The 25,341-nt window shown below is 40.9% G+C and overlaps 2 protein-coding genes and 1 long non-coding RNA gene across 15 annotated transcripts in view; 1 reads left to right on the top strand and 2 right to left on the bottom strand.

Annotated features, from left to right (window-relative positions):
* Positions 1 to 809: 809 nt before the first annotated feature.
* Positions 810 to 4,936, bottom strand: LOC128629318 (uncharacterized). The gene is made up of 3 exons (XR_008393684.1): positions 4,850 to 4,936; positions 3,863 to 3,959; positions 810 to 1,217 (listed from the first exon to the last, which is right to left on the bottom strand). It is a non-coding gene; the product is annotated as an uncharacterized LOC128629318 (long non-coding RNA).
* On the top strand, positions 4,463 to 13,037 carry cd180 (CD180 molecule). Of its 4 annotated transcripts, none has more exons than XM_053676813.1 (6): positions 4,463 to 4,856; positions 5,020 to 5,073; positions 5,758 to 6,695; positions 7,075 to 7,249; positions 9,212 to 9,372; positions 9,461 to 13,037. In XM_053676813.1, exons 3-6 carry the CDS (start codon positions 6,613 to 6,615, stop codon positions 11,199 to 11,201), a joined length of 2,160 nt encoding a protein of 719 aa, XP_053532788.1. In that variant the 5' UTR covers positions 4,463 to 4,856; positions 5,020 to 5,073; positions 5,758 to 6,612; the 3' UTR covers positions 11,202 to 13,037. The 4 variants fall into 4 exon arrangements, with proteins under 4 accessions (XP_053532788.1, XP_017315597.1, XP_017315601.1 ...); XM_017460108.3 differs by having other exon boundaries at positions 4,818 to 4,952; XM_017460112.3 differs by lacking the exon at positions 4,463 to 4,856 and having other exon boundaries at positions 4,982 to 5,073; positions 5,758 to 5,937; positions 6,637 to 6,695.
* Positions 12,825 to 25,341, bottom strand: part of mast4 (microtubule associated serine/threonine kinase family member 4) — a 97,887-nt gene continuing 85,370 nt past the window's right edge. For all 10 annotated transcript variants that reach the window (XM_053676808.1, XM_053676809.1, XM_053676810.1 and 7 more), the window contains 10 exons: positions 24,503 to 24,628; positions 24,192 to 24,304; positions 23,414 to 23,535; positions 22,627 to 22,844; positions 21,769 to 21,942; positions 21,235 to 21,461; positions 20,991 to 21,113; positions 19,739 to 19,875; positions 19,367 to 19,551; positions 12,825 to 19,262 (listed from right to left, as the gene is read on the bottom strand). In XM_053676808.1, the coding sequence (XP_053532783.1) occupies positions 15,721 to 19,262; positions 19,367 to 19,551; positions 19,739 to 19,875; positions 20,991 to 21,113; positions 21,235 to 21,461; positions 21,769 to 21,942; positions 22,627 to 22,844; positions 23,414 to 23,535; positions 24,192 to 24,304; positions 24,503 to 24,628 (4,967 nt within the window). In that variant the 3' untranslated portion in view covers positions 12,825 to 15,720. The remainder of the gene's footprint in view (positions 19,263 to 19,366; positions 19,552 to 19,738; positions 19,876 to 20,990; positions 21,114 to 21,234; positions 21,462 to 21,768; positions 21,943 to 22,626; positions 22,845 to 23,413; positions 23,536 to 24,191; positions 24,305 to 24,502; positions 24,629 to 25,341) is intronic.

Raw genomic sequence — 25,341 nt, 5'->3', positions numbered from 1 at the left:
TATCTCTTTATATGGACCAAATGTTCAATAATGTTAATGAATATGTGACAGGGACATTTCACCCATCCAGAAATGACAACTTTCATTTTTTCTAAAAGCCTCTGGAATGTTTTCATGTTGTCAGCACTCTCTGGGCAAACCAAACACAGAGAGAGAGAGAGAGAGAGAGAGAGAGAGAGAGAGAGAGAGAGAGAGAGAGAGAGAGAGAGAGAGAGACAGAGAGAGAGAGAGAGAGAGAAAGAGACAGAGAGAGAGAGACAGAGAGAGAAAGAGAGAGAGAGAGAGAGAGAGAGAGAGAGAGAGAGAGCGAGAGAGAGAGAGAGAGAGCTTTAATCAGCCCTTTTCTCCTTCACTTCTTATTTCAAACAGAGTGTTAGCTCAAGTGCCCCCCCCCCCCCCAAACCCGCCCACAAATCTTGCTACATTTGTTCTTTTTCCCATTCGTGTCGACTAGCCAGAGGTTTCCCATTTAAAGATGAGGCTTTGATAATTAATTGCAACATAAGGCTTAAGGGCTCAGGGACTGAGGTCTGGCCCTTGCACAAGTCACAAAATGTACTTGTACTAATTGCAACTGAAGTTAAAAAAGGCCAGAGAGGATTTATGTGCTTCTCCTAGCGTTCAACAGAACTGTACCAGGATAAATGTTACTGCAAGATTCCTCTGTTAAACCGTTCACTGTCTGAGAACTGCCTTTACACACAAGTACCACAGAGAAGTGAAATTTTTTTTTTCTGCCTTATCAGCTTACGAAACGTGAGAGTGTGTTGCGCAATGTAAACATACAACGTGTGAAGCTGGCAAACAGATTAATCACCTTTATTATGTAATAAACATTAATCACACTGAAGTACAGTCAGGTCCATATGCATTTGAACAGTGATGCAGTTTTCATCATTTTGCCTCTGTACACCAGCACCATGGATCTGAAATGAAGCAATCACAATGTGGTTCATGAAAAATAAAACAACAACTACAACAGCAGCTGATGACTGCGTGTGCTGAGCTTGCATGTTCTTGCTTCGGGGGTTTCTTCCGGGTACTCCAGTTTTTTCCCCTGTCCAAAAACATGCTCTGTAGGCTGATTCAGATTTCCAAATTGTTCGTAGTTTGAACGTGTGTGCAGTTTTGCCTTGCGATGGGTTGGGACTCCGTCCAGGGTGTCCCCTGCCTTGTAGCCCGAGCTCCCTGGGATAAGTTCCAGGCTCCCTGCGATCCTGTGTAGGATATAGAAAATGGATTAGATTAGATTAGATTAGATTAGATAGACAGATAAATAGATAGATAGACAAGCAGATAGACAGATAGACAGACAGACAGATACATAAAAAATAGATTAGAGAGATAGATAGATAGATAGATAGATAGATAGATAGATAGATAGATAGATAGATAGATAGACAAGCAGATAGATAGACAGAGAGACAGATAGATAAAAAAATAGATAGATAGACAAGCAGATAGATATCTAAAAAGATAGATAGACAGATAGATAGATAGATAGATAGATAGATAGATAGATAGATAGACAAGCAGATAGATAGACAGATAGATAGACAGACAGACAGACAGAAAGATAGATAGATAGATAGACAAGCAGATAGATAGATAGATAGTTAGATAGACAGACAGACAGATAGATAAATAGATATATAGATAGATAGACAAGCAGATAGATAGATAGACAGACAGACAGATACATAAAAAATAGATTAGATAGATAGATAGATAGATAGATAGATAGATAGATAGATAGATAGACAAGCAGATAGATAGACAGAGACAGATAGATTAAAAAAATAGATAGACAAGCAGATAGATATCTAAAAAAGATAGATAGATAGATAGATAGATAGATAGACAAGCAGATAGATATCTAAAAAGATAGATAGATAGATAGATAGATAGATAGATAGATAGATAGATAGATAGATAGATAGACAAGCAGATAGATATCTAAAAAGATAGATAGATAGATAGATAGATAGATAGATAGATAGATAGACAAGCAGATAGATATCTAAAAAGATAGATAGATAGATAGATAGATAGATAGATAGATAGATAGAGAGATAGATAGATAGATAGATAGATAGATAGATATCTAAAAAGATAGATTTAGGACATAAAATGAACAAAAACTGAAGCTGAATTTAATAGAAGAGGCAATAGACCCGTGCTGTTCTCTTCTTTATTCGTTTCTGAATAACAGTATGTTCAAGGTTCCATAATATTATATTCATCCTTATTTATTCATCTTCAGTGCGTGCTTTATCCTGGTCTGGGTCATGGTGGATCCGAAGCTAAACCCAGAACACTAGGCACAAGGCAGGTGAATTTACCCCGAATGTGACGCTAATTTATCAACACGACACCGTATAACACACACATTCACACCTTGGGGTAATTTAGCGAAGCCAAACACCTTCAGTTCTGTTTTTAGAGCTTGAGCCCTGGAGGAAACCCACATGGACATGGGGAGAACATGGGAGTGAAACCCATCACAGAAAGTAACCTGAGCTCAGGTCCGAGCCAGGGACCCTGGAGCTGTGATGCAAATTCAGGAAATAAACTTTGTCTCTTCGCTAATGTTTTCAGTCAAATATTTCCGAGCACACACACAACAAACCGCATCTATCTTTAAAGCGTCCTTGGAGATGAACCCAAACAGTCGCCTCAGGCCTGTGGGAAACGATTTTCTCTGCCAAATTCACTCCTAATTGTATCTGGGGAACCCAAGCCAGACTAGCTGATGCCACATAATGTTTATTTTGGTAATACTTATTATCTTTTCAATGGGTCAGCTTAACCAGCTTACCCTGATACGAGTTTGTGAGTGTGTTTTGGGTGCATAGAGGACTTCTATAAACTAAAGATAAACTTTTTTTTCCCCCTGATAAAATCCTTGAGTTGGCAGTGTGTTTTGGATGGTTGTTTTGCTTCATGATAAAGTTCCTCTTGATGAACTTGGATGCATTTCTCTGTAAATTGGCAGCCAGAATGTTCCTGAAAACTTCTGAATTCATTCTCCTGCTTCCATCATGAGTTCCATCATCAATAAAGATTAGCGTGTTCCAGAAGCAGCCGTACAAACTCAAGCCATGACGCTACCTCCACCATGTTTCACAGATCAGCTTGTATGTTTTGGATCATGAGCAGGTTCTTTCTTGCTCCACACTTTGGACTTTCCATCACTTTGGTAGAGGTTCATCTTGGTTCCAGAACCTTTGTGGCTCGTCTGTGTATTTCTTTGCGAATTCCAATCAGGCTTTCTGATTCTTACTGCTCATGAGTGCTTAGCATCTTGTTCTATGGCCGCAATATTTCTGCTCTTGAAGTCTTCTTCACACTGTATATTGTGATAACTTCACCCCTGACCTGTGGAGGTTGTTGGTGAGGTCACTGACTGTTTTGATGTCAGTACAGCAGTGGTTTCTTTCTTTTTCAGAACATTCCAAATTGTTGTCCAATGCTTGTCCAATGCCTCGGCTTGATTTTCCCTCTTTCCTCAGGTCCAAAATGGCTCGCTTTTCTCCCATAGACAGCTCTCTGATCTTCATGTTGGTTTATCCTTTTTAACAACAAATTCTGTCTTCACAGGTGAAACTGAAGGCTAAAACCATGAGTAGACGTTCAGAGCTATTCATTGTTTAAACAATCAATCTAACACGACACACCTGGGTAACAGGAAACACCTGTCAGTCACAGGTTCTAATAGTTTTTGCTCCCCTACAATTTTGGTGGTATGATACAAAATGTGCTATTTTCTATGTTGGTTAACACATCCACATACAAATACCAGGAAATCAAAGCTGAAATTCTAAACTCTCTAAATTCTCTCAAAAATCTTTTGATCTCAAACCCAAATGTCTTCAGTCCCGTCTCGGTCTCACACAGCCGCTGGGTTAAACTGGAAGAAGTTATTAAGGAGGGAAGACAGGGGCCCTACCAGTCTCATCCTGCAGGAGGGGAACACACACACACACACACACACACACACACACACACACACACACACACACACACACACACACACACACACGACCTAGTTATTCAGCTTGTAAGTGTGATTAGATCTTATGGATGGAATTGCAGGTCCTACATTTTGAAAATCAACTTGTTGCTGTTTTTTTGCACTAGAACGCCGATACTTTCTTTTTTGTGTGTCTTTTCTGCTCATTTGAGAAGCTCAAATTATAAAGAAAGATGAGGATTATAAAGAAACCGCACATGAAGCACTATTAAGCTAAGCTCAGTGTGCAATCTGGGCTGATAAACACAGCTCTTCAGTCAGAGCAAGTGATGACATGAACTAAAAATGGGGACTGAAAAGAGCCTGGAGAAATGAACCATTCCTCCTGCAAAGCTTCAAATAAATCCCAGACAATTATTTGTTACCCAAACATAAATCTCTCGCTAATCAATGGCGTATCTCAAGTCATATAATTTATTACCACTGCACTATTCAATTCTTAAATCTGATTAATGATCTATAACAGCAGCTTTGACAGTAATCCACATCACAGGTTTATACTAATGCGCTCGTTCGAAAATGGTGTCCTTTGTATAGTTACAAGTTGCAACAATGTTTTCGATTAGTTGCCTATAGCTGCACAGGGAAAGACGTGTTTTCTCCCTTATTAAGCCAATAGGGAAAGAAAAGCGGATGGCAGGTTTACAAATGAGGTGCTCACTGTCCGTCAGGTTGGAATTGAGAGAATGGTATCGTCGTGCATCCTGCTCATAATTGTCCCTGAATAAACAGAACACTTGTACTGAAATAGATCGCTTTTCTGTCCCAGAGAGCGGGAAAGAGCGAGCGAGAGAGAGAGAGAGAGATTATACTTACTAATACGGTAAGTGGGCTGGAGTGTATCTGCATGATCGTGACTGCGGTGCACGTGGGCGCCTGGCTGTAGGGTGATGGTGTTCTCTGAGTCACGATGAAAAAGGTGGGATGCTGTTACACTAAACTACTTAGAGGAAACTGGGCAGATACAGTGACTGTGTGTTTTACAGGAAGAGCGAATAGGGGCATCTGTTCCTGATCATGTACTGTGGAGAAATTCAAAGGTAAATATTATCACACATTTGAAGCTCTCGGGTCGTTTGTCCAAACGCAGTGGATACTGAAAAGAAGAGGCCCTGCGTTTTGTCTTCTTTCCTTCTATTGTAACCAAGATGCCTTTATAAACAAACTATCTGAAAGCGTTGGGTTATAAGCTAGATGTAGTGCAAGATCAAGCTTCCCAACGAGATAAACCGTCATCATTACATCAGAACATCTTGGGTAAAGTGTTAGCTTTTATGTTACTTTTTTTTTTTTTTAAAAAGACGAAGCTATCAAAACAATTTGAGGAAAATGACGAGTTCCACCGAGAACGCTAGCTAAATCATTAGCATTACACGCTCCAAAGCGAGTGTCAGCTTGCCAAAATGATCGGACTATCATTACAATACTTTTTAGCTTAGCCTAGAGCTGTGATCGTTTCGTTGTTTCATTAGCTCCACCACTCGCCACAGTTCTCCTTCTTCTTTCACTTTTCTTCTGATTTACACTTTCTTTTCTGGCTTTCATTCTCTCCATTCCCAATTCAGTGCAAAGAAGTCCCAAATGCTAGCATAACATGGCCCTCTGGTATAGCATTGTGATACTACTACTACTACTACTACTACTACTACTACTAATAATAATAATAATAATAATAGTAATGTGAAAAGCCAGACTTAAGAGTGATTTAAAGATCCTTATGAAAGGAAAAACCAAGGACCCCGCTACCTCACCTGGAATAGGGAAACCGGGGCCCTGCCCTGGACTGGCCTAGGGGGGAACTCATCGGCGAGCTCCTGGTGGTCGGGACCTTATCCACGGGACCCGAACGAGCTACATGGGACCGTCGTGTTGTGGACCCACCACCTTCAGGAGGAGTAGTGAGGGTAAGTAGTAACACAGTGTTTGCGTGAAAATTAAACGTAATGTTCCTGTAGTATGCTAGCACATTAGCTAGTTAGAAACGGCGTGCGTATGAGAAGCATGTTAACCTTATTAACCTCATAACCTTGCCTGATTTGAGATAAAGACAAAGCTAAGTTTTTCAGGCTAGAGGGCTTGATGAAGTGTAAATGTTTACGTCATCTCACATAAGCCGTATTTTATTACCAATACCCTACTTTATTCCTCAAAGCTCTTGGCTGCTTTTAGTGACAGAATGGATTTGCAAATCAACTTAAACTTATTTATTTATTTTAAGTGTACCTCTTACTCTGTCCTTTTCTTCTTTTTGCAGAAACAGGCTGCATTTGTGTGAAAATAGACTCAATCAGGCTTAATCGAAACGTGCAGAAATCATACAAAAATACACACTTACAGAAAAAAAAAAAAAACCAAACACATTGTAATTCAAATATATGAAGCCCGGATTACATTCAGTGAAGTGAATGATTCATGTAATGTATACACAATATATCACACACAGCCAATAACTCCAACGGTGTTCATACATAAAGCTGTTAAATCTCAGGTCAGATTCTCTGTATTAATCGTTTAGCTGCAGTAAACATTCTCCCCTGCCTGATCTCCTGAAAAGTTTCTTTATTCATGTGCAAAAGATCATGTCTGGCTTTTTTATCTGTCAGGAATGTGGGACTGGGACTGTCTCAGCTCACTGCCTGTACAGGACCAGAGGAAAGACGATGTGAGTGCGCCCCCTGTTGGTAGTTTGGTATACAGCATAGTGAGACAGGAGGCTTCACACAGTTGTTCTACACCAGACCTACTGTATTGAGTGTGTGTGTGTGTGTGTGTGTGTGTGTGTGTGTGTGTGTGTGTGTGTGTGTAATGAAATCAGCCATTATGTAGCATAAGTATCAGCTTGTAACATTCACATTCATCATGCACAAACTCATTAAATTACACCTAACCATGTTATTTCACTGAAGAAGTGTTTCCTCTTTACTTAAAATCCGGCTTGAAAATGTCCAGACAATAAACTTCCTTTTTTTTTCTTCTGTGTCTGACGGGACATAATGAGGCACGAAGGGAAGCAGGTTGATTCTGAGTGGGAATGATTTTAGTTTCAGGTTCTGCAATTCATCGCTGCAAATTGTGAACATCTCGAATACAAGTCCTTATACAGTTCTTACTCGAAGAAGCACAATGGAAAGAGTGTTGTATATCTGCGTTGGAATTGTAGTTTACTTCATGCTGTGTATTGAGACGATACCTTGGATGAAGAAGCAATGCATAAAGGTAAGCTTGCATTATCTTCTGGAATCTCATTTTCTGGTGAAAACAAACACACACACACACACACACACACACACACACACACACACACACACACACACACACACACACACACACACACACACACACACACACACACACACACACACACACACACACACACACACACCTTCATATCCTTGTGAGGACCTTTCTAAACCTAAATGTAGCCCTAACCTTAAGCACAGTAACCAAAATGAAAACTTTTGGTTCTTTTAGTTTTTGAAATGAAGGCTACAATGTTGTTGTTTTTTTGTTTTTGTTTTTGTTTTTTAATAATCTAATTAATTAAACAAAACAGGCAGACAAACAAAGACAGATAAACAAACAGACAAATAGATAAACACATAAAGAAGCAGACAGATAAACAGACAGAGATAGACAAACAAACAGACAACCAGACAGACAGACAAACAAACAAACAAATAGACAGATAAACAAACAGGCAGGCAGATAAACAGACAAATAAGCAGACAGACAGACAGAAACAGGTAAATGAACAAACAAACAGATAGATAAACAGATACACACAAACAGACAGATAGACAAACAGGCAGACATACAGACAGAAACAGACAGATAAACAGATACACACAAACTAACAGACAGATAAACAGATACACACAAACTAACAGACAGACAAATAACAGAGAGAGATAAACAAAAACAGTTTTCCTTATGAGGACCAGCTAAATGTCATAAGAGCAAAACTGTCAGATATCCCTAGCTGTGTGAGAATATTTGTACCCCATTAAGATATAAAACATGCACACGCACAAACACACACATTAAAAAAAAAAGGTAAATTACAAAAAAGCTGATGTTTATACTATATATATATATATATATATATATATATATATATATATATATATATATATATATATATATATACATACATATATGCTTATATGTATGTGTTTGTATTATATATATATATATATATATAGTATAAACATCAGCTTTTTTGTAATTTACCTTTTTTTAATGTGTGTGTTTGTGCGTGTGCATGTTTTATATCTTAATGGGGTACAAATATTCTCACACAGCTAAGCACAAAGTTAATCCTTGTACATATTTTAGTAACATCCCATAAAGTTATTATGGGATGTTTTATAGCTATGTGTTGGAGCACAATCAGTACAATAACTTAGCCTTGCCAGTTTTTAATTGCTTTTGCTAACTAGCATAGGATCATGATGTTGGTGTTGGAACACAATGGAAACAGAAAAGGTGAAATACAAGTTCTGATTTATTTATTTATTTATTTTTTTGTATTCCTTTTGAGCCTTGCTTCTATCGTTCCCTTTTGGCTATAGAAACACTGACGTTAAATGGTCAAACTACAGAACCTCCCGTTTTCCCCGCCGCGTTTTAGAAACATAGCAGAATGTTAGTCAAGTACGAGCTGTTGGGGTTTTTTTGTTTTGTTTTGTTTTTTAGGTTAACATTTTAAGAACATTAATTTGAAAAATGAAAAGGAAAACGGTTCTTAATGTTCCCAGCACATTTTAAAATAAGTTAGCAGAACATATTTGTACCACCAATCACAGAACGTTCATTTGCAATGTTAAAGATGGTTAAAACGACCGTTTTCATGCTTGTTTGTTTAGTAAGCTAACAGAATGTTTTGTGAAATAGTCCTAATTTGGGCATCGACTGGTATTTTAAAAGTATCTTGAATCAAACACTTGTCATGAGTAATAATAAATACACAGAGCTGCTTGTTTATTGGTGTACATAATAAACTTCGTGTGTATAATTGACGCTAACGAGTATGGATGATTTATTTCTTTACATATTCACAGTGTACTTATAATGTACTTACAGTTTACTGTCCACGTATTCTTTAGTAATAAACCTGGATATACCGTATGTTATTTTCTAGATGAAAAATGGTGCTATTTCCGTCCTTTGTTTCTTTAGACTGCGGATGGTTCTGACTGCAGTGGTTTGGCCCTGCAGCTCGTACCGGACGAGATCCCAGACTCCATCAAAACTCTTGACTTCAGCTTCAACTACCTCCCGACGCTATACAACTCAACTTTCCAGCGACTGAGGAGTCTGGTTTCGCTGGATTTAACAAGGTTCGAGGAAAGGTCACACCATTGTACTGCCTGAATCCCAAACTTTTAAGATTTCACAAATTGACGTCGTTAACGTTCGTTCACACAGGTGCAGCATTAATTTCATGTACGAAGACGTCTTTGAACATCAGCTCGACCTGGAGAGTCTCATTTTGGTAGCAAACCCACTGAACTTCATATCAGACCGAGCTTTCGCAGGACCGCTGGCTCTAAAACACCTCAGTCTAGCTGGGTCGACGGTACGCAGTCTCACGGACGTCCCGACAGCCCATCTTGAATTCTTGGAGACTCTGGATCTTCGAGGAAGCGACATTCACAACTTAGACGGTCTGGAAAATGTCCTGCTGCAACAGATGAAGAGGCTTTTTCTAGGTATGAATTCGATTGAGAAGATAAAAACGGCGGACGTGGAGAAACTTCAGGGAACAAGCGGCCTGGAGATCAGCTTTAAGGGAAATGATCTCGTTGATGTCGAACCGAACGCTTTTCAGAACTTAGACATGGGCAGCTTGGATTTTAGTGGCTGCTTCAACAAAATGGACATTTCCGTACTGCTGAAGGGGCTAGAGGGAGTGAAAACGAACAAGCTTTACTTGGGGATATACGAGGACAGCGCTAAGAACTACATCACGCAGACCGCCCTTCAGTCTTTCTGTAACATATCAGTGAGTGATGTAGATTTTCAGCTGCAACATTTCCGTGATCTCTCAAACACGGGCTTTAGATGTTTCGCACACGTTCAGAAGTTAGATTTCACCAGAGCACACCTTTCAGCATTTCCATTAAGCTTGTCCAACCTGTCCATGCTGTCGCACTTGGTACTGGATGACAATTCTTTTCACAGCGTGTGCGATGTTAACGCGGCAAACTTCCCCAAGGTGACGTATTTGTCAGTGAGTAGAAACGGTAAATATCTTCACTTCAAAGAAAACTGTTTGGAACCGCTGTCCTATCTGGAGGAGCTACAGCTTAGCCATAGTAGCTTGATGACTGGAGATTTTTGCTGTAACAAACAACTGACTGGTCTCCGAGAACTAAAATCCCTCAATCTCAGCTATAATTTCCTCATGAACTGGGAGCCACTGCCATTTAACGCCACTCCGAAGCTGAAGCACCTCGACCTCACCCAGACCAAGTACGTCCTCAACAGCAGCTCTCCGTTTAGCAATCTAGAAAAGCTTCAAACTCTTAATCTCTCATTCACAGACTTCAAACTGTTAGAAAATGCCGATATACTGAAAGGTCTGACCAAGCTACGCGTGCTAAACCTCAAAGGGAACACGATACAGGGTGGCGTGCTTGCAAAAACAAAGAACTTTGACTACATTCCTCTTTTGGAGAGCTTGGTTCTCTCTTCATGTGGCATCAAGGCAATCAGTGGAAACGTCTTTAAAGACTTTGCTTATCTCAATAATGTAGATCTCAGCGAAAATCAGCTGGTTAAACTCCGCCTCGCTGATTTCTACTCGCTGAACCAGATCCAGCTCAACTTTGCCGGCAATAAAATTACAGTCGTGGATGTTAAAATTGTCGAAGACTTAGGGACACGCAGTACCATTGATCTGAGCTCCAACCCACTGGCCTGCAATTGCACTACTTATCCGTTTATTATGTGGGTTAAAGAAAATTTTAGCAAAATGAAGCACATAGAAAGGACATTTTGCAACGCCACAAATGAGAAGGTTCTAGACGTAGATCTGCAGTGCGTCTTTTCAAACCGAGCGTTAGGGATTGTCCTCGGACTCGCGATAGCGGTCACGATTATCATCTCTCTGTTGTATTTTGTGAAGAAAATTCAGGCACGATACAGATCCTACTCAGTATTGTAGAAATACCATGATAATAAATCAACAGTATAGCACACAATTTGCACCCTGATGAAATTTTTTTTTTTTTAGCAAAATTTATATTATTTAAAAAATATATACATGAATTGTTAATTCCCACCCTGAAATTAAGCTTGCTAGTGGTTTTAATTAAATAAATTTATACTTACATTAGCTAGCTTGCTAGTACCTGTTTATTTGAAGTTAAACGATGCTTAAACTTACAAAAGCTAGCTTGCTAGTGCCTGTCTTTAATTAAACAATATTTACATTAGCTAGCTTGCTAGTAACTTTTAGTTAAAATATACTTTAACTTACAAAAGCTAGCTTGCTAGTTCCTGTCTTTAGTTAAACAATATTTACCTTAGCTAGCTTGCTAGTAACTTTTTATTTGAAGTTAAACGATGCTTAAACTTACGAAAGCTAGCTTGCTAGTGCCTGTCTTTAATTAAACAATATTTACATTAGCTAGCTTGCTAGTAACTTTTTATTTGAAGTTAAACGATGCTTAAACTTACGAAAGCTAGCTTGCTAGTGCCTGTCTTTAATTAAACAATATTTACATTAGCTAGCTTGCTAGTAACTTTTTTTTTTTAAGTTAAATTATGCTTACACTTACAAAAGCTAGTCTGCTAGTGCCTGTGTTTAATTAAACAGCATTTACATTAGCTAGCTCGCTAGTACCTGTGTTGTTTTTTATTTTTATTTTTTATAAATGATGCTTTATAAATAGCTAGCATGCTAGTCTCTGTTTTACTTAAACGATACTCACATCAGTTAGCATACTAGTGACGTGTTTTAATTAAATGATTAAATTTACATTGTTTAAATTTACACCCGTTTCCAGTGAAGCGATCCTTAGACGTCCGGTAGCTAGCTTCTTAGCAAACGTGGCTAGCTACTAAAGTCCAATAAACACACACGAAACAGTCTGTGTCACTGTAGCGAACATACAGTATCCCAGTATTCTATTTGTCTTTTCAATGAACTGTTCTGAAAACATTTGTGTGCGTATATTTTGAAGTAAATGTAAAAATGAAACATGAAACATGCTGACTGGAGAATTATTTACACCCCCCACATAAATATACAGGAGATATTTTACTACTTTGGTGTGGAAACAACTCCGCTTCGCTTCAGGGCACATTACACCACCCGGTCCTTCACGATTATTTTTCTTTAACAGCACATAAGTTATGAAGTTATGTTTCATTTCATACAGCTGTATTTATTACTGTACATATACATTTTAACCACGTATAACTGGTTTTTGGGTTTCTACGTGTGGAAAGTTCAGGAATTAGAAACTCTAATGCCTCCAATAAATAAATAATATACAATCCTAATGCACAGATTGTGTTTATAAATCATGAATAATAATAAATTTGTGTCATGTGATCAAACCTTTATTTTCGCCCGGCCATCTTCTCTTGCATCACGGCCTTGTGTTTTTTTTTTTGTTTTGTTTTGTTTTTTAACCATCTTGAGTGGTTATAAATGATCAAGTCATGTAGGGATAATAAGAAAGAGCTCATACTCATGCCTATGTTTTTAAATGAAGGCATTATATAACCAGAAATGAGCAGTGATGATGGGTTGTACTGTACTTCAAGGGAGACAGAAGCGTAATGTCATGCCTGTTTTATTTTCAGAATTATACCATTTTTAGAAGTATAAATATTTGTATAGAATACAACATCTATGACATCCATAGAGCTTCCATTGGGTGAAATACAAAAACTCAAAACCACACTTCTTATTGCACAGATTCTAAAGACAGACGACGATGAAGACGATGAAGCAGGGCCGTTTATACAAACACTAGCTTCACAGAACGGGTGACAGAAAAAGAACATTTCAGAAAATACGCCGGACGCTTCAGAACCCGACAGATTCACGATGGATAGATTGACTATACCACAGACTGACGATCTTAAACTGCACAACCTGCTGGAGAAGGACGCCATGCAAACACTACGATCGCAATGTCCTGTGACGTGGACACAGATTTGGCAAATTAATAACACCATATTCAAAATATACATCCAGGAATTCGCTGTAAACAAAGAAATGTGCTTAGTTATTAAGGATGTTACATCAGTCATCTCTATAATAATAAAAAAAAAAAAGAAAAGAAAGAAAAGAAAAAAAAGGCATGGGGACCGAAAGACAAATCCATCGAATAAACATTTGTAGCTTGACTATATTTACGTCCTGTTACACAAACATTCACGTCCCTCTGACGGTCTTGTCCTTCGTTAAACGCAGAAGCGACATTAACGATAAGGTGCATTTCGTCTCCTCACGCTACTACAAACACTACATAAGTTTCATGAGGACTTCTGATTCTGCTAATACCGCTTAAAAAAAAAAAAAAAAAAAAAAAAAAAAAAAAAAAAAAAAATCGCTCTAAATCGTTCGTTTTTTGTCCGCCTTAACGTTAAATCGCTTTATAACGATCGTTCCGCGCCTCGTTTGACTCGCGCTCACGTTCAGCTCCTACGCGTCGTATAGTCTTCGCGATCTACAGATAACTAGAATATCACTTGAAATATAATAGATTAGACCGTTTACGGCAAAGTCACTAAAATATCTCGTCAGTTAAGTTTATACGACATAAAAGGACTGATTACTGTAGTCATTTCAGAGCACATATCACGCACAAAAGATGATCGAGTAACGCAGGATTGAAACGGTACGCGTCATTACCGTGTACGCGGACGCGTCACAGAACGACTCGGATGACTCGGAGACGACACACACGTCACAGTCACGGTTTGAAACGAATGAATTTGACCGTATATTTCAGTCATGGATTTAAAGGTACGGCTAACGGACAGTGCAAAAGCACTAGATTATTATTATTATTATTATTATTATTACACGTCCCACTTTTAGAAGTATTTATACATTGTACTTGACTGAGCAACTGATGGGCAATCAAACGAGACAGGACACTGGAACACTAGCTGAACGTCATGACTGTGAAAGTCCACCCTGACCGATCATAAACGTGGCCAGCGTTTAAACCCTCAACATCTAGTTTACACGTGTACGCGGCCAAATGGAAACAAATAGCCCTAAAATCCTTACGTGACAAAATGTGCTGAAAAGGGGGGTGGGTGGGGGGAGGGGGGGTGATCATAATCATAACACACAGGGTTGCAAACCTTTTAACATTCACTTCCTTTTTTTTTTTTTTATTATTTATTTATTTATTTAAAAAATAGAGCTTCTGCACTATTTAACATTCCACTGTTCGATCTTTTAGTAAATCAGCAACAATCGGAGGACATCCTGGGTGTCTTTAAGCCTTTGCCTTAAAACACAATTGCGTACGAGTGCGATTACTGCTTTTAGTGCCTGTGAAATTTCAAGTATAGATCACATCAGAGGCCAAGATCTCGCCTTTTTTTTTTTTGTTTGTTTTTTCCCGATTTTTTTCCACTAGCTTATTTCACATGGTATCGTGAAAAATATTTCACCGAGCAACAAACGTTACAGTATACAAACATACAGGACATAGCAAAATATATACATATAAAACACACAACACTCATATTGAGAATCGTAGTCCTGATCCGACGGATCGGCGTCACGTTTGTACAATTAACATTGCTTTATGTACAGTACGTTGCATAAAAATGAGTATTTAGTAAATGCATGTGAAAGGAATGTGAATTTCGACACAACCTGCTAAGAACAGCAAGCTGGACAGCCCAAAAATACTCTAAGGCCCCTTCCACTAGATATGAAACCAGAACCCTAAGATGATTCCATTATAAAATAGTTCTAGGTGAGAAGCACGGGATAAACGTGCGTTCCCTCGGCCCAAAACGAACTTTGCCTTTAAGTAGGTCAAAGCAAACGAGAACGAAAAGAACGACGAGACGAAAACAACGTCGGTGGGTTGTTTTTTGTTGTTTTTGTTTCTTCCACATGAAGAGAGTGTGCTGAGAGATCAGCACCATTGCTACAAATACTTCATCTGTGGCTTTTTAAGTGCGGACAAAACCGTTCGAAACGATTCGCTTAACCTTCGCATGGATTGAGAAATGCCTGTAATTTATTTATTTATTTATTAAATGTACTGAAATGCAGAGTGATTCCAACGACTCCTAAACAATAAGTGGAGTTCTTGTTTGGTACGATCTAAATTGGCACGGTTCACTTACGTCTCGAAGGCATCGGATCCCTCGACGTCGAACGGATTGCACGCGACTTTTCTATACACCTCGTGATATCTTTTCTTGTGATGCACAAAACTATAAAAACGACGATCAGCAGCAAATCGGGTACATTCAAACCTAGGATTTTTCAGAAACGTACTGCAGACTAGCACACAGACGAGCACTCGTCGCTTTCGCCCCTCCACGAAACACTGAAATAACAGCTTCATCGGTCCTCAGAATGGAAGGTGCTATAATACAATGCATGGAAAGTTTAAAAAAAAAAAAAAAAAGAGATTGCCTCGCAGTCTTTCTTACAAAAGGTGATTTGGAGAGCGTCGATAACCCCAGCGTCACTTTTTATTATTCGAACCTCTGGGCAGATCTTTGGACTGCTTGGCGCGAGGTGAATCTTTTTCTGGTGCTACGCCATCCTTCGCCGACGTTGTGGATTTCTGCGAGTCTTTACGGTTTACTTTCTGCGAGGAGTCTGATGACTTTGAGACCTTCTCAGTCTCCACTGTGGCCACGGTACCCTTGCCTGTAGGAGATCCGCCTGGTGTGTGAACCTTAGCAGTAGGTACAGGTACAGAACCGACTTGAGGGCCTGTCTGAGGCAAGTTCTCTCTCTGTGGTTTAGTTTTCGATGGAGGAAGTGTGGCCTCTCTCTGCTCCTTTGGTTTTAGATCGGCGTTGTCTTTGATGGTCTGCAGCGGTGCTTTACTTTCTTGTGTTCCTCTTTCTTCGGTTGCTTTCCCACCCTGGTGTGTAACAGGAGGGGGTTCTGACTTGGCTTTGTTCTTGGAGCTCGACAGGCCTTGTTTTGCAGTGGAACTAGTACCTGACTGTTGTGGTTGTTTTTTCAGAACAGTAACAACCTCCTTCTTGCAAACATCAAGTACCAAGTGCTTGGTGATCCTCTGACTGGCTACATCTGCAGTATTCTTGACTTTCAACTTTTCTTCAAGCATGCTTGCTGACTGAACTTGCACATTATGGCTCATTTTTTCACTGCCTTTGGCACCAGAATCCTGATTTGACTTTACGCTGTCATTTTTGACCTCTGCGGTATTATGAGTCCCTTTTGGTATAGTGCACTTTGCATCTTCTTTCAAAACTACTATGTTTTGTGGCATTTTGTCTTTAGATGATGTAGTTTTGGACTCATCACTCGTCCCTTCTGGAACCATCCAAGTCTTATGATCCTTGTCCTTGATTTGAGTTTGGACGCCACATGGTTCCTGACATTGAAAACTGTGCCTTTTGCCATCTTCCACCCCAGAGTTTTGTGTTTTGACAGCGCCATCATCTTTGGAGTGAGGATTTGAGCTTTTCTGTCTGTTTCCTGAGACAGAATTGGTTAGCGTTTTCGATGTTATTTGCAGAGACTGTTTAATCGCAGTGCTGTCCGACTTGACTTCGACAGGCGGCTCTGGGCTTTTGGGTACCTGCTGTGGTGACTGGAGAACCACAGCAGAAGCAGTCTTAAGGGGAGCACATTTGGGAGATGCATTGTTTTTATCCTGTTTGGTTTGAAGAGGTGGGTCAGGAGGCAACTTGATATCTGGTGCTGGCGAAGCTGCTGAAGATACTGGAACGGATACTTTTTCTTTTATTAAACCCTGTGACTGAACCGGTTCTGATTTCACATTCAACACGGCTGTGCTACTTGCCGTAGTCTGTTCATGCATCGTCTCGGAAATCTTATGTACATTTTGAGCTGTGCTTTCTGGTTTCTTCTCGTCACTCCTCCCAATCCCACCTTTTGAATCTAAACCTGACTTTTGTGCGCTAAACGTTCTGTCTGGTTTTGGAGGCAGAGTCTGAGCCGAAGCCGTTGTTGAGCTCTGAGCTCCTGCGTCATGGTCTCTGACGGTTTTAGACTGATGAACCTCCTGTGGAACCACAGCAAAGCCCAGTGTATTCAGTGCTCGATCTTTCTCCATGGTTATTTGGCTGGTGTTTGCAACATCCTCCTCCAAGTTCTGTGGACTGACAAGGATCTCTCTCACATTTTTATCTTGATCAGCACCACAGAGGTCTGAATGTACAGATGGGTTTTGTTTGATGACCTGGTCATGGGTCACTGGTGTCTTCGTTTCTACAGTGCTGTTTTGCAGTGTAGGCTTTTCCTCTGGACTTTCCATCTCATCATCTTGGTCTTCATTGCTGACCTCCCTTATCGAGGGCGTTTTCCCACAAGCAAAATGAGTATTGTGCCGAACAGACCTCATCTCCTGAACTGTTTTCAACTTAGCCTCTGGTTTTCCACCTGTTGACAAATCTACTGGCTCCATTTTACTGGCTATGGCCTGTAACTTGATTCCTTCACCCTGCTTATTTTTGTCATGAGTACCTTCATGGCTAACTGAGCCAACAACACTGTCTCTATTGCATGTGGGTTCTTCTTTTCCTGCATTTTTGCTGTTCAATGCAGAAAGACTTTCCATCTCCGCAGCAGTCTGTGTCTGTTTATTTGTGGGGGTCTGGGGAGGCTTTTCACTCTGGTTTTGCAGTGTTCCAGCCAGACCAACACTATCAGCTTGGCTGCTGGCTATTCTCGAGAGACATGTATCAGTTTTGGAGATCCTGGGTCCAGAGAGCAGTCCTATGTCCAGTGTACCCTTCAGTGGTTTCAGGGAAGACACGAGTCGTGCCTCTAATTTGTACTCGGATGAAGTTTTTCTCATGGATCCCTCAGTGGACGAGATAATCTGGAGCTTCTCCACGGCACTCTCCCCTCGCCCACTGAATAGCTTAGGGCTCAAGGAATCTGTGTTGATTCCAGAAGTGGTGATTCCAGCAGAATCCAGCTGGAGACTTTTGGACCTAGTGGCATTAAAGTGAAGGCTTTCATGAACGCCAGGGGTGATTCGACACATACAGTCCTCACGCTCATCAAAGGACTGCCTTTTTCTAGCAAATTCCATACTGGGAGCTTTGAAATCGAACCTGTCTGGTTTACTGCCCTCTTTAATCGGCCAGGCCAGCTGTCGATCTGACTGGGTTGGGGCTGATCTTATACCCTCATTTAAGACTGAGGCCGACTCCCCAGTGCTGCTCATGGAGTCTGCAATGCTTTCACATGCTCTGGTGTTGAGTTTTTTATATAGGACATCTTTTACTGTAGCACTAGCTTTGTTATCAACAGAGCAATACCCAGCAGTGCTTTGGGTAGATTCAGCCTCTTGAATAGCGTCTTGTTTTTGCAGAGATTCTCGTCTCTCGTGCCAGTCCTGTCTTTTTGATACCACTTTGGCCTTCAATTTCTCCTTATCAAGATCCTCCACCATTTCCTGGCGACCGACCTTACGAGTCACAGGCCGTTTCAGGCAGCCCTGCTCGGCAGGTCTTACTCGGGTGATGGCGGGAAGTTCACAAGAGATCTCCTCCACACACTGAAGTGTGTGCTCACCTCCGGATGCAGCCCCAGCCTGAACTTCCTCTTGGGTCACCTCTAGACTGTGTTTCCGGGAGCAAAGGTGCTTTTTTTCTCCTGTGTAGGACGGCGAAAGCTTTTCCTCTGACTGAACCCTCTTAAGGAGTGGGGACCGAGGGGGTTCGGCACTTTTAGGGCGCACCATGTGCCTGACGATTGTAGGGGGCGAGTGCATCTTTGCTGAGAAGGTCTGAGTAGTTTTGGAGCTTCCCACTGAGTGAGTGAGCAAGGGGGAAGGAGATCGCTGAGGGGAGGTGGGCTGAGGGGTTGGGGAAGGTGTTCGAGCAAGCGGGGACAGCGGGATGCTCCCTGCTGATTTCCGCCGGCTCTGACGAAGCCGCTGCCCAGGCAACTTGGGGCCCAAACCATGCAAAGTGTTAGGACGGACATGGCCAGAGCCAGCGGGGGAATTTGGTGCACTGGAGCTAGGAGAACTGCTCTGAGAGGATGTGCCACCTGGGAATACGATGAAAAATAACATTGCTGTGTGAACAAAAAAAAGTGACTCAGAAACAAACCAAATCAGTAATATGTAGACCCTCAAAAGCTACGTCTCTGACCTGATTGATTGAAGTCCGGTGTGGGCCGGAACGAGGTAGTGGGGGAGTGAGGAGACAGGCTGTGTGTAGGGGATCCTGGCAGACTCTCCCCTGAGGACAGTGATCGGTTTAAGGAGGTAAAACTGCGGCTGGTGTGGAGCAGGGGAGAGGGCTGCATGGCAAAGCGCCTGAATACTGACCGTCGTCTGGGAAGGCAAAGGTTTTGAAATGGTTTTTGAACTACGTTAAAAGTATATGTAATGCAAATAAAGCTATTGTAGTGGTGAAATAAGCAACAGCCCCAAGGAAAAATGAAACAAAAATGATTAGATTAGTATTTATAATATAGTTTGACATTTATGAATGTTCAATTTGCAAAAGATGCCGCCGTACCGTTCTTGTGTCTTCTCCTTCTTGGGCTTCTTGGTTCTCCTTATCATTTTGCTCCGATAACTATTCCTTCTAGCCGGACCCGTCTTGATTGAAGTATTCTCAAAAGGAGTAGTGGATATAGCAACCTTGCTTCCACTCTAAAAAAGAAAAAAAAAGAAAAAGAACCCTATAGTTTTACTTTATTGCTTTCATACTAGCATCTATCTCTAGATATATAGATACTCTAGAGCCATGGACAACACTAGAGCCATGGGGCCCAGACCTCAGTAATTTCAGAAGGTTTTTTATTTTTTTACATTTTTTTTATAAACCTCCCATCTAGCACCTCCAGTGGTCAAACATGGACACAGTGACATCCTGATAACATAGCGGCACAATGTAGCAAACTATGAGGAGAAAAAAACAAACTGTAAGCCAAAATATTTAACTTTGACTGACATGAGTCATAACAGTTAATCTAAGAATAGAAGCATACTGTAAAATAGATTGTAAATGAGCAGTTCTTGTAGTACATACAGCATTTTGGTATACTGAATATGACGTGGATCACATTTCTGCAGCATGGACCTCACTAAAACTTTTAATTTCACACATGCTTTGCTCCTGCAGAGACTCACCATGCCTGCACTTATTACTGTTTTTTTTTTTGTTTGTTTTTTTTTTAAATAAACTCACTTGGCCCAAATCCCCCAAAATAAATGATTGAATTTAGGAAATTAATGGTTAGTGCATTTGGGCTGAGAAGGCCTGAGTAGTTTTGGAGTTTGGCCCCTGAGTAAGTGCCCAAGGGGGGAGGTGACTGCTGTGGGGTTGGCAATGGCGTAGTTACCTGTAGCTCAAAAATGTTGTTTTCTGCAACTTTGTAACACTTTGAACGGTGAACTAATAGAGAACATAAGCGTAGGCTGTCTTCCTTCTAAGAAAAACATGATATGGAGGATCTTCTAAGTAGTATGTTGTGGTAGTGGGGGCGTGGTTGAGCGTTAGCTGCGGATGGAGAGGAGGCGGGTTGAACCGGCAGGTAACACGTGGTGATTCTCACCGGTGTGTGATTATCACCAGGTTACTTACATGTGCTTTGTTTGTTTGTTTGTTTTTTTCAGAACTAATGCACCATGAACCAGAGAGAGTGGGACAGAGCTCACATATAACACTCACACACAGCCTAGTAATGATGCACACAACCAGGGTTAGGCTGGACTACGCTACATTACTCATAAATGTGACCCTGTAGTGAGGACAGTCTTCTCACCTTCAGCAACAGTTCCACCACCTCAGTGTGGACCAGTCCATGGACGGTTTCCCCATTGACATGAGTGATCAAGTCTCCAGCTTTGAGCCCAGCCTTTTGAGCAGGTCCGTTGTCTTCCACATTCTGACAATCAGTTTAAAATGACAGTTCAAACAAAGTATTGACGGGTAAAGAAGGACAATGTGGTCAAAATGTATAGCAAAAAAAAGTCTAATACTGAACTACCCTGATTAGCTTAGCTTACCCAGACCATGTGATAGACAGTATAGACATCACTGTCGCAAGCGTAGACTCGAATAGCTCGGAGTGTGAAGCCAAACTTCTTCCCTGAACTGTGAATGATGATTGGCTGGCGTGAGCTGGCAGCAGAGAGGGAGGAGTCTCGGCTGGGGGAGGAGTCCCTGGAGGACGGGTTTGATGACAGTGAGTGTGGAGACATGGGACTGGCCAGTGGGGACGTGCCAAAAACATCTGCAGGAAGAATACAAGTGCGTTGGTGAGTATATAATCGATGCTACACTATGATGCGCCTTCCTATTTCATCGTTTCGTCCTTTATTCTATTAACAGTGACAAAAGGTGTTTAATTAATCCTCGTTCAGCAAGCAAGGACGCACCAAGCTCTCTATACTCATCTAGCCAAGAGCTATTCTGCAAAATGCTGGACTCACAAGCTGGAGATAAGGCATGGTAATTTCAAACATCTTTCATCTCTCTCTGACAAATCGTCAACCCATCCTGCGGGGAAAAGGCATATGCTTTCCGAACCTAACTCTCACCTGCAGGGATCATGAGAGACAGAGCGCTGGTGGATGACGATTTAGGTATGCTGGTCTCTGGTCTCGGGGAGGTAGAATGGCTGATCGTGTCAGTGGATGGCTTGTCGGCAGTGTCTGGACTGCCCACGCCCTCAGGACGTGATATCAGCTGGTCCAGGTGTTCAGAGAAACTCCCTGTTCAAACACAGACAAGAAAAAAGCCTGTTAGGGCATTGCTTTTGCCTAATGACAGGTAAAACACTCTGAGCTGCGAAGATCATTATATAGTTGCTTTGGTTTTTGAGTGAGAAAAAGATCAATTTACCTCCATTTCACAATTTATGCTCAATAAAAGAATTCGAAAGGCTTTTTTTTTTTTAAATGGACTATCCTGCACCAAGACCTCAATCCACAACATGAAGCACAAAATACTTTGAGAAGAACAAAAAGAAGAACATTTTCTGCTTTGACCCTCAGAGTATCCAGACCTGGTCTGAAGAAATAAGTGTACAACATCCGGCAGAGTTATAATAGATATGTCAAAAATAGTTGGCGAATATTAAATGAGAGGATATGAAAGAGGTTGGAGGAAATAATAAAGGCAAAGGGTGACAATACAAGTTACTAGGAAGTGTACCTATCACATTCATCTGCTTTTTAACTTGTGATCTGAGATCATCTGCAATTTTCACTATTAATATCCGAACATTATCGACTGTATTAGAGTATTTTTTTTTTTTTAAGATAATGCAACATCTGAAAAACCGTAAATACTGATTCTTATTTGAACTCAATTGTCGTTTCAGTAATTCAGTCTGCTTGGGTGTAATTACACCTAAAACAATAAGAAATAAATCTGTTTGGCTACAAAGGCAGTACCTGACAGGGTGGCGTTGCTGACTGGGCTGGACGGCGTGGTGGCGTCAGGCTCGTCCTGAGGAAGCTCTCCGACAGAGAAGGTCACTTTACTGGCCTTGTCCAGGGACAGCGAACTCTCGCAGCTCTCCGCTTCGGCTGAAATGGCAAACTTAGGCAGGAGTCCTGAGTGTCGGCCTGTGCTGATGCTCTCGATGTCAGACGAGTGGGACAGGGACGGTCTGGCCACAGAAACATGACTGGTTTTATCATCACAGTGATCATCAATGCAACACACAGCAAAATAAAATAAAATAAAAACTTTTAACAGTCCATTCAGATCCAATACATGGTTCCAGTGATACAAATTCAGGATCAGTTTCTGGGAAGGTACCTTACTTCACAATACAGTAATTATCCGGCCCCTCCGGGATTAACCATTTTGCGGTCGCAGAAATTAACGCAAAATCAAATAAACTCTAATATTCGAAGGAGCTTGTAATTTTCCACAGATTTGGTCCAAGACACGTCATGTGACGACATCACCATGCGCATCCAGTCAAAGCTTCTTCGATTAACGCTCGTCGCACATGAGTACAGCTAAAAAGTCTCATTTACCAACAAACATCACCGTAAATGACCGTGCAAAACAATTTCGCCAATTCAAGTAGTTTACACGAAGAAAAAAATCGAATTGCAAACTACGGTATGTACCGCAAATGACTTGTTAGTAAAAACGATCGAATACTGTGTCCGTACCGTACTGGAAGATAAAGTGTTGAATTGGATTTAGCTCTAGAGTACAACTTACATTTCAGTGAAGTCTGGTGTCCAGCTGAGCGAGTCGACAGTGAGGGGACTCTCAATCTTCTTCTCCGCTTGCTCTCCCTTTTCCTCCAGCTGCCCACGGGACAGATCCAGACTGCTGTATACCTACAGGAAGTACATTCGGAACACGCGCACACATAAGGACGTTTGGATCCTTCACCATACCAGATACGGATTTTTTTAATTGATTTATTTTTCTAAAATGAAGAACGTGTGTGTCATTAATTGCTTCTATATGAAATTAAGCCTTTTAACGCAAATGCAACGTTGGTGTAACGTACATGACACAGCATATAAACAGACTCGACATCAGGAATTTAAGAAGAGTCGGCTTTTTCTGACACGCTCGATATCAAGGAAAATCTGTGACGGTGACATGTGACAGTGGTATCGGACCGCACTACCGCACTGCTCTAAAAAATAAATAAATAAATAAATAAATAAATATTTGTCTACAAGTCGGAATAACCCATTCCACGTGTTTCTAAACCTTCTGAGAAGGAAAGGCTGTGTGGAAATACACTGTGACAAGAGAACAAGAGATGTATTAATACCTGAGGGTATCGGTGATATTAATATATTACCCTCTATGAACATTAATTACATTACATGGAAAAGGAAGGGAAATAAAACATTCAATATTAAATGAATTCATATTTGAATGCCCAGGTTCTTATTTTAACGGTCATTATTATATTTATACGGTCATATCTCAGGGTCGGATGTGTGTGCCGAATGAGGCTGCATGGAAGGAAACTCACTTTAGAAAAGCGGTGTGAGGAAGAGGAAAACTGCCGCAGCTCCACATTGAAGTCTTCGTCGTTTGTGTCTTCTTCTTCCTCGGTTTCCAGGTGATGGTACCTTTCAGATCGGGCTAAAAACAAAACAAACAAACAAACGAGTTGTAATTGCACGTTCGTGCAGACACACTGTGAGGTTTTCTGTTCCTCAGTGCTGCTGTGCGTCAGTGACGTAGAAACACACACACGCACACGCAAACACGCACAGACATACACGTACACACACACACAGACACATACACAGACATATACACACACACACACACACTGACTGTCAAAGTAGCTGGTGTCGTCCTCGGACTCAAGCTGGGGGATAAATTCAGCCTTCTGTCTGAGCAAACTGTTCCAGTCCAGACTGTGGAAGAACTGGTGGTGCTTGACCTCATAGGCTCCTCCTGCTGATACACAGTAAACACACACACACACACACTATAAACACTCAGGAACCAAAATTAACAGCAATATAAAGTATAAAACCAGTATAAAAGTATAAAAAGTACAACTCCAGCTTATCAATGTGTTTGGCCGTACGGTTCTCTTTGGAAGAAAAGCTGCTAACGCTCGTACTAAATGAATTTTCAGGAACGTAGCTTAAGCTAGCTTTAGTTTGTAGCGTAGCTTAAGTTATTGAGTTTTATAAATCTCAAAAAAAAAACAAAAAAAAACAAATACAGTTCCTCCTTTAGTGATCTCTACAAGACAGACCAGTCTTGTAGAGATCTAGTATGGGAGGCGGAGCTTTCTGGTAATGGTCTGAACAACCCATTCACACACACAATGATGGTAGTAGAGCTGCCATGAAAGGCGCTAGCTTGCCATCGGGAGCAACGTGGGGTCTCGCCCAAGGACACTTCGGTATGTGGAGTCACGTGCGCCGGGAATCGGACCGCCAACCCTACGATCAGTGGACAACCCGCTGTGGGCGTGTCTTGTGGTGGCAGAAATGGTCAACATTTATAAAAGAGGTATAGTTTTATAACTGCACTTAAACAGATTTTCTGAAATATCCTGCCACGGTAGCGTATAGGAACCATCTGACTATCATTAACCCTGAAAATAAAACCGATAAAATGTATGAATAACCTTTTGGAAATCTAAATCTCCAATAAAG

The sequence above is a fragment of the Ictalurus punctatus genome, chromosome 28, assembly GCF_001660625.3.
Source record: "Ictalurus punctatus breed USDA103 chromosome 28, Coco_2.0, whole genome shotgun sequence".
NCBI classification, from domain to species: domain Eukaryota; kingdom Metazoa; phylum Chordata; class Actinopteri; order Siluriformes; family Ictaluridae; genus Ictalurus; species Ictalurus punctatus.
Note: the sequence above shows the minus strand (reverse complement) of the source record. Positions and strands in the feature narration are given on the sequence as shown.

Coding starts and splice junctions, on each gene's coding strand:
- cd180 (XM_053676813.1), top strand. CDS start 6,613: ATGTCTGGCTTTTTTATCTGTCAGGAATGTGGGACTGGGACTGTCTCA. Junction 6,696..7,074: donor AGGACCAGAGGAAAGACGAT/GTGAGTGCGCCC, acceptor GAATGATTTTAG/TTTCAGGTTCTGCAATTCAT. Junction 9,373..9,460: donor GTTTCGCTGGATTTAACAAG/GTTCGAGGAAAG, acceptor TCGTTCACACAG/GTGCAGCATTAATTTCATGT.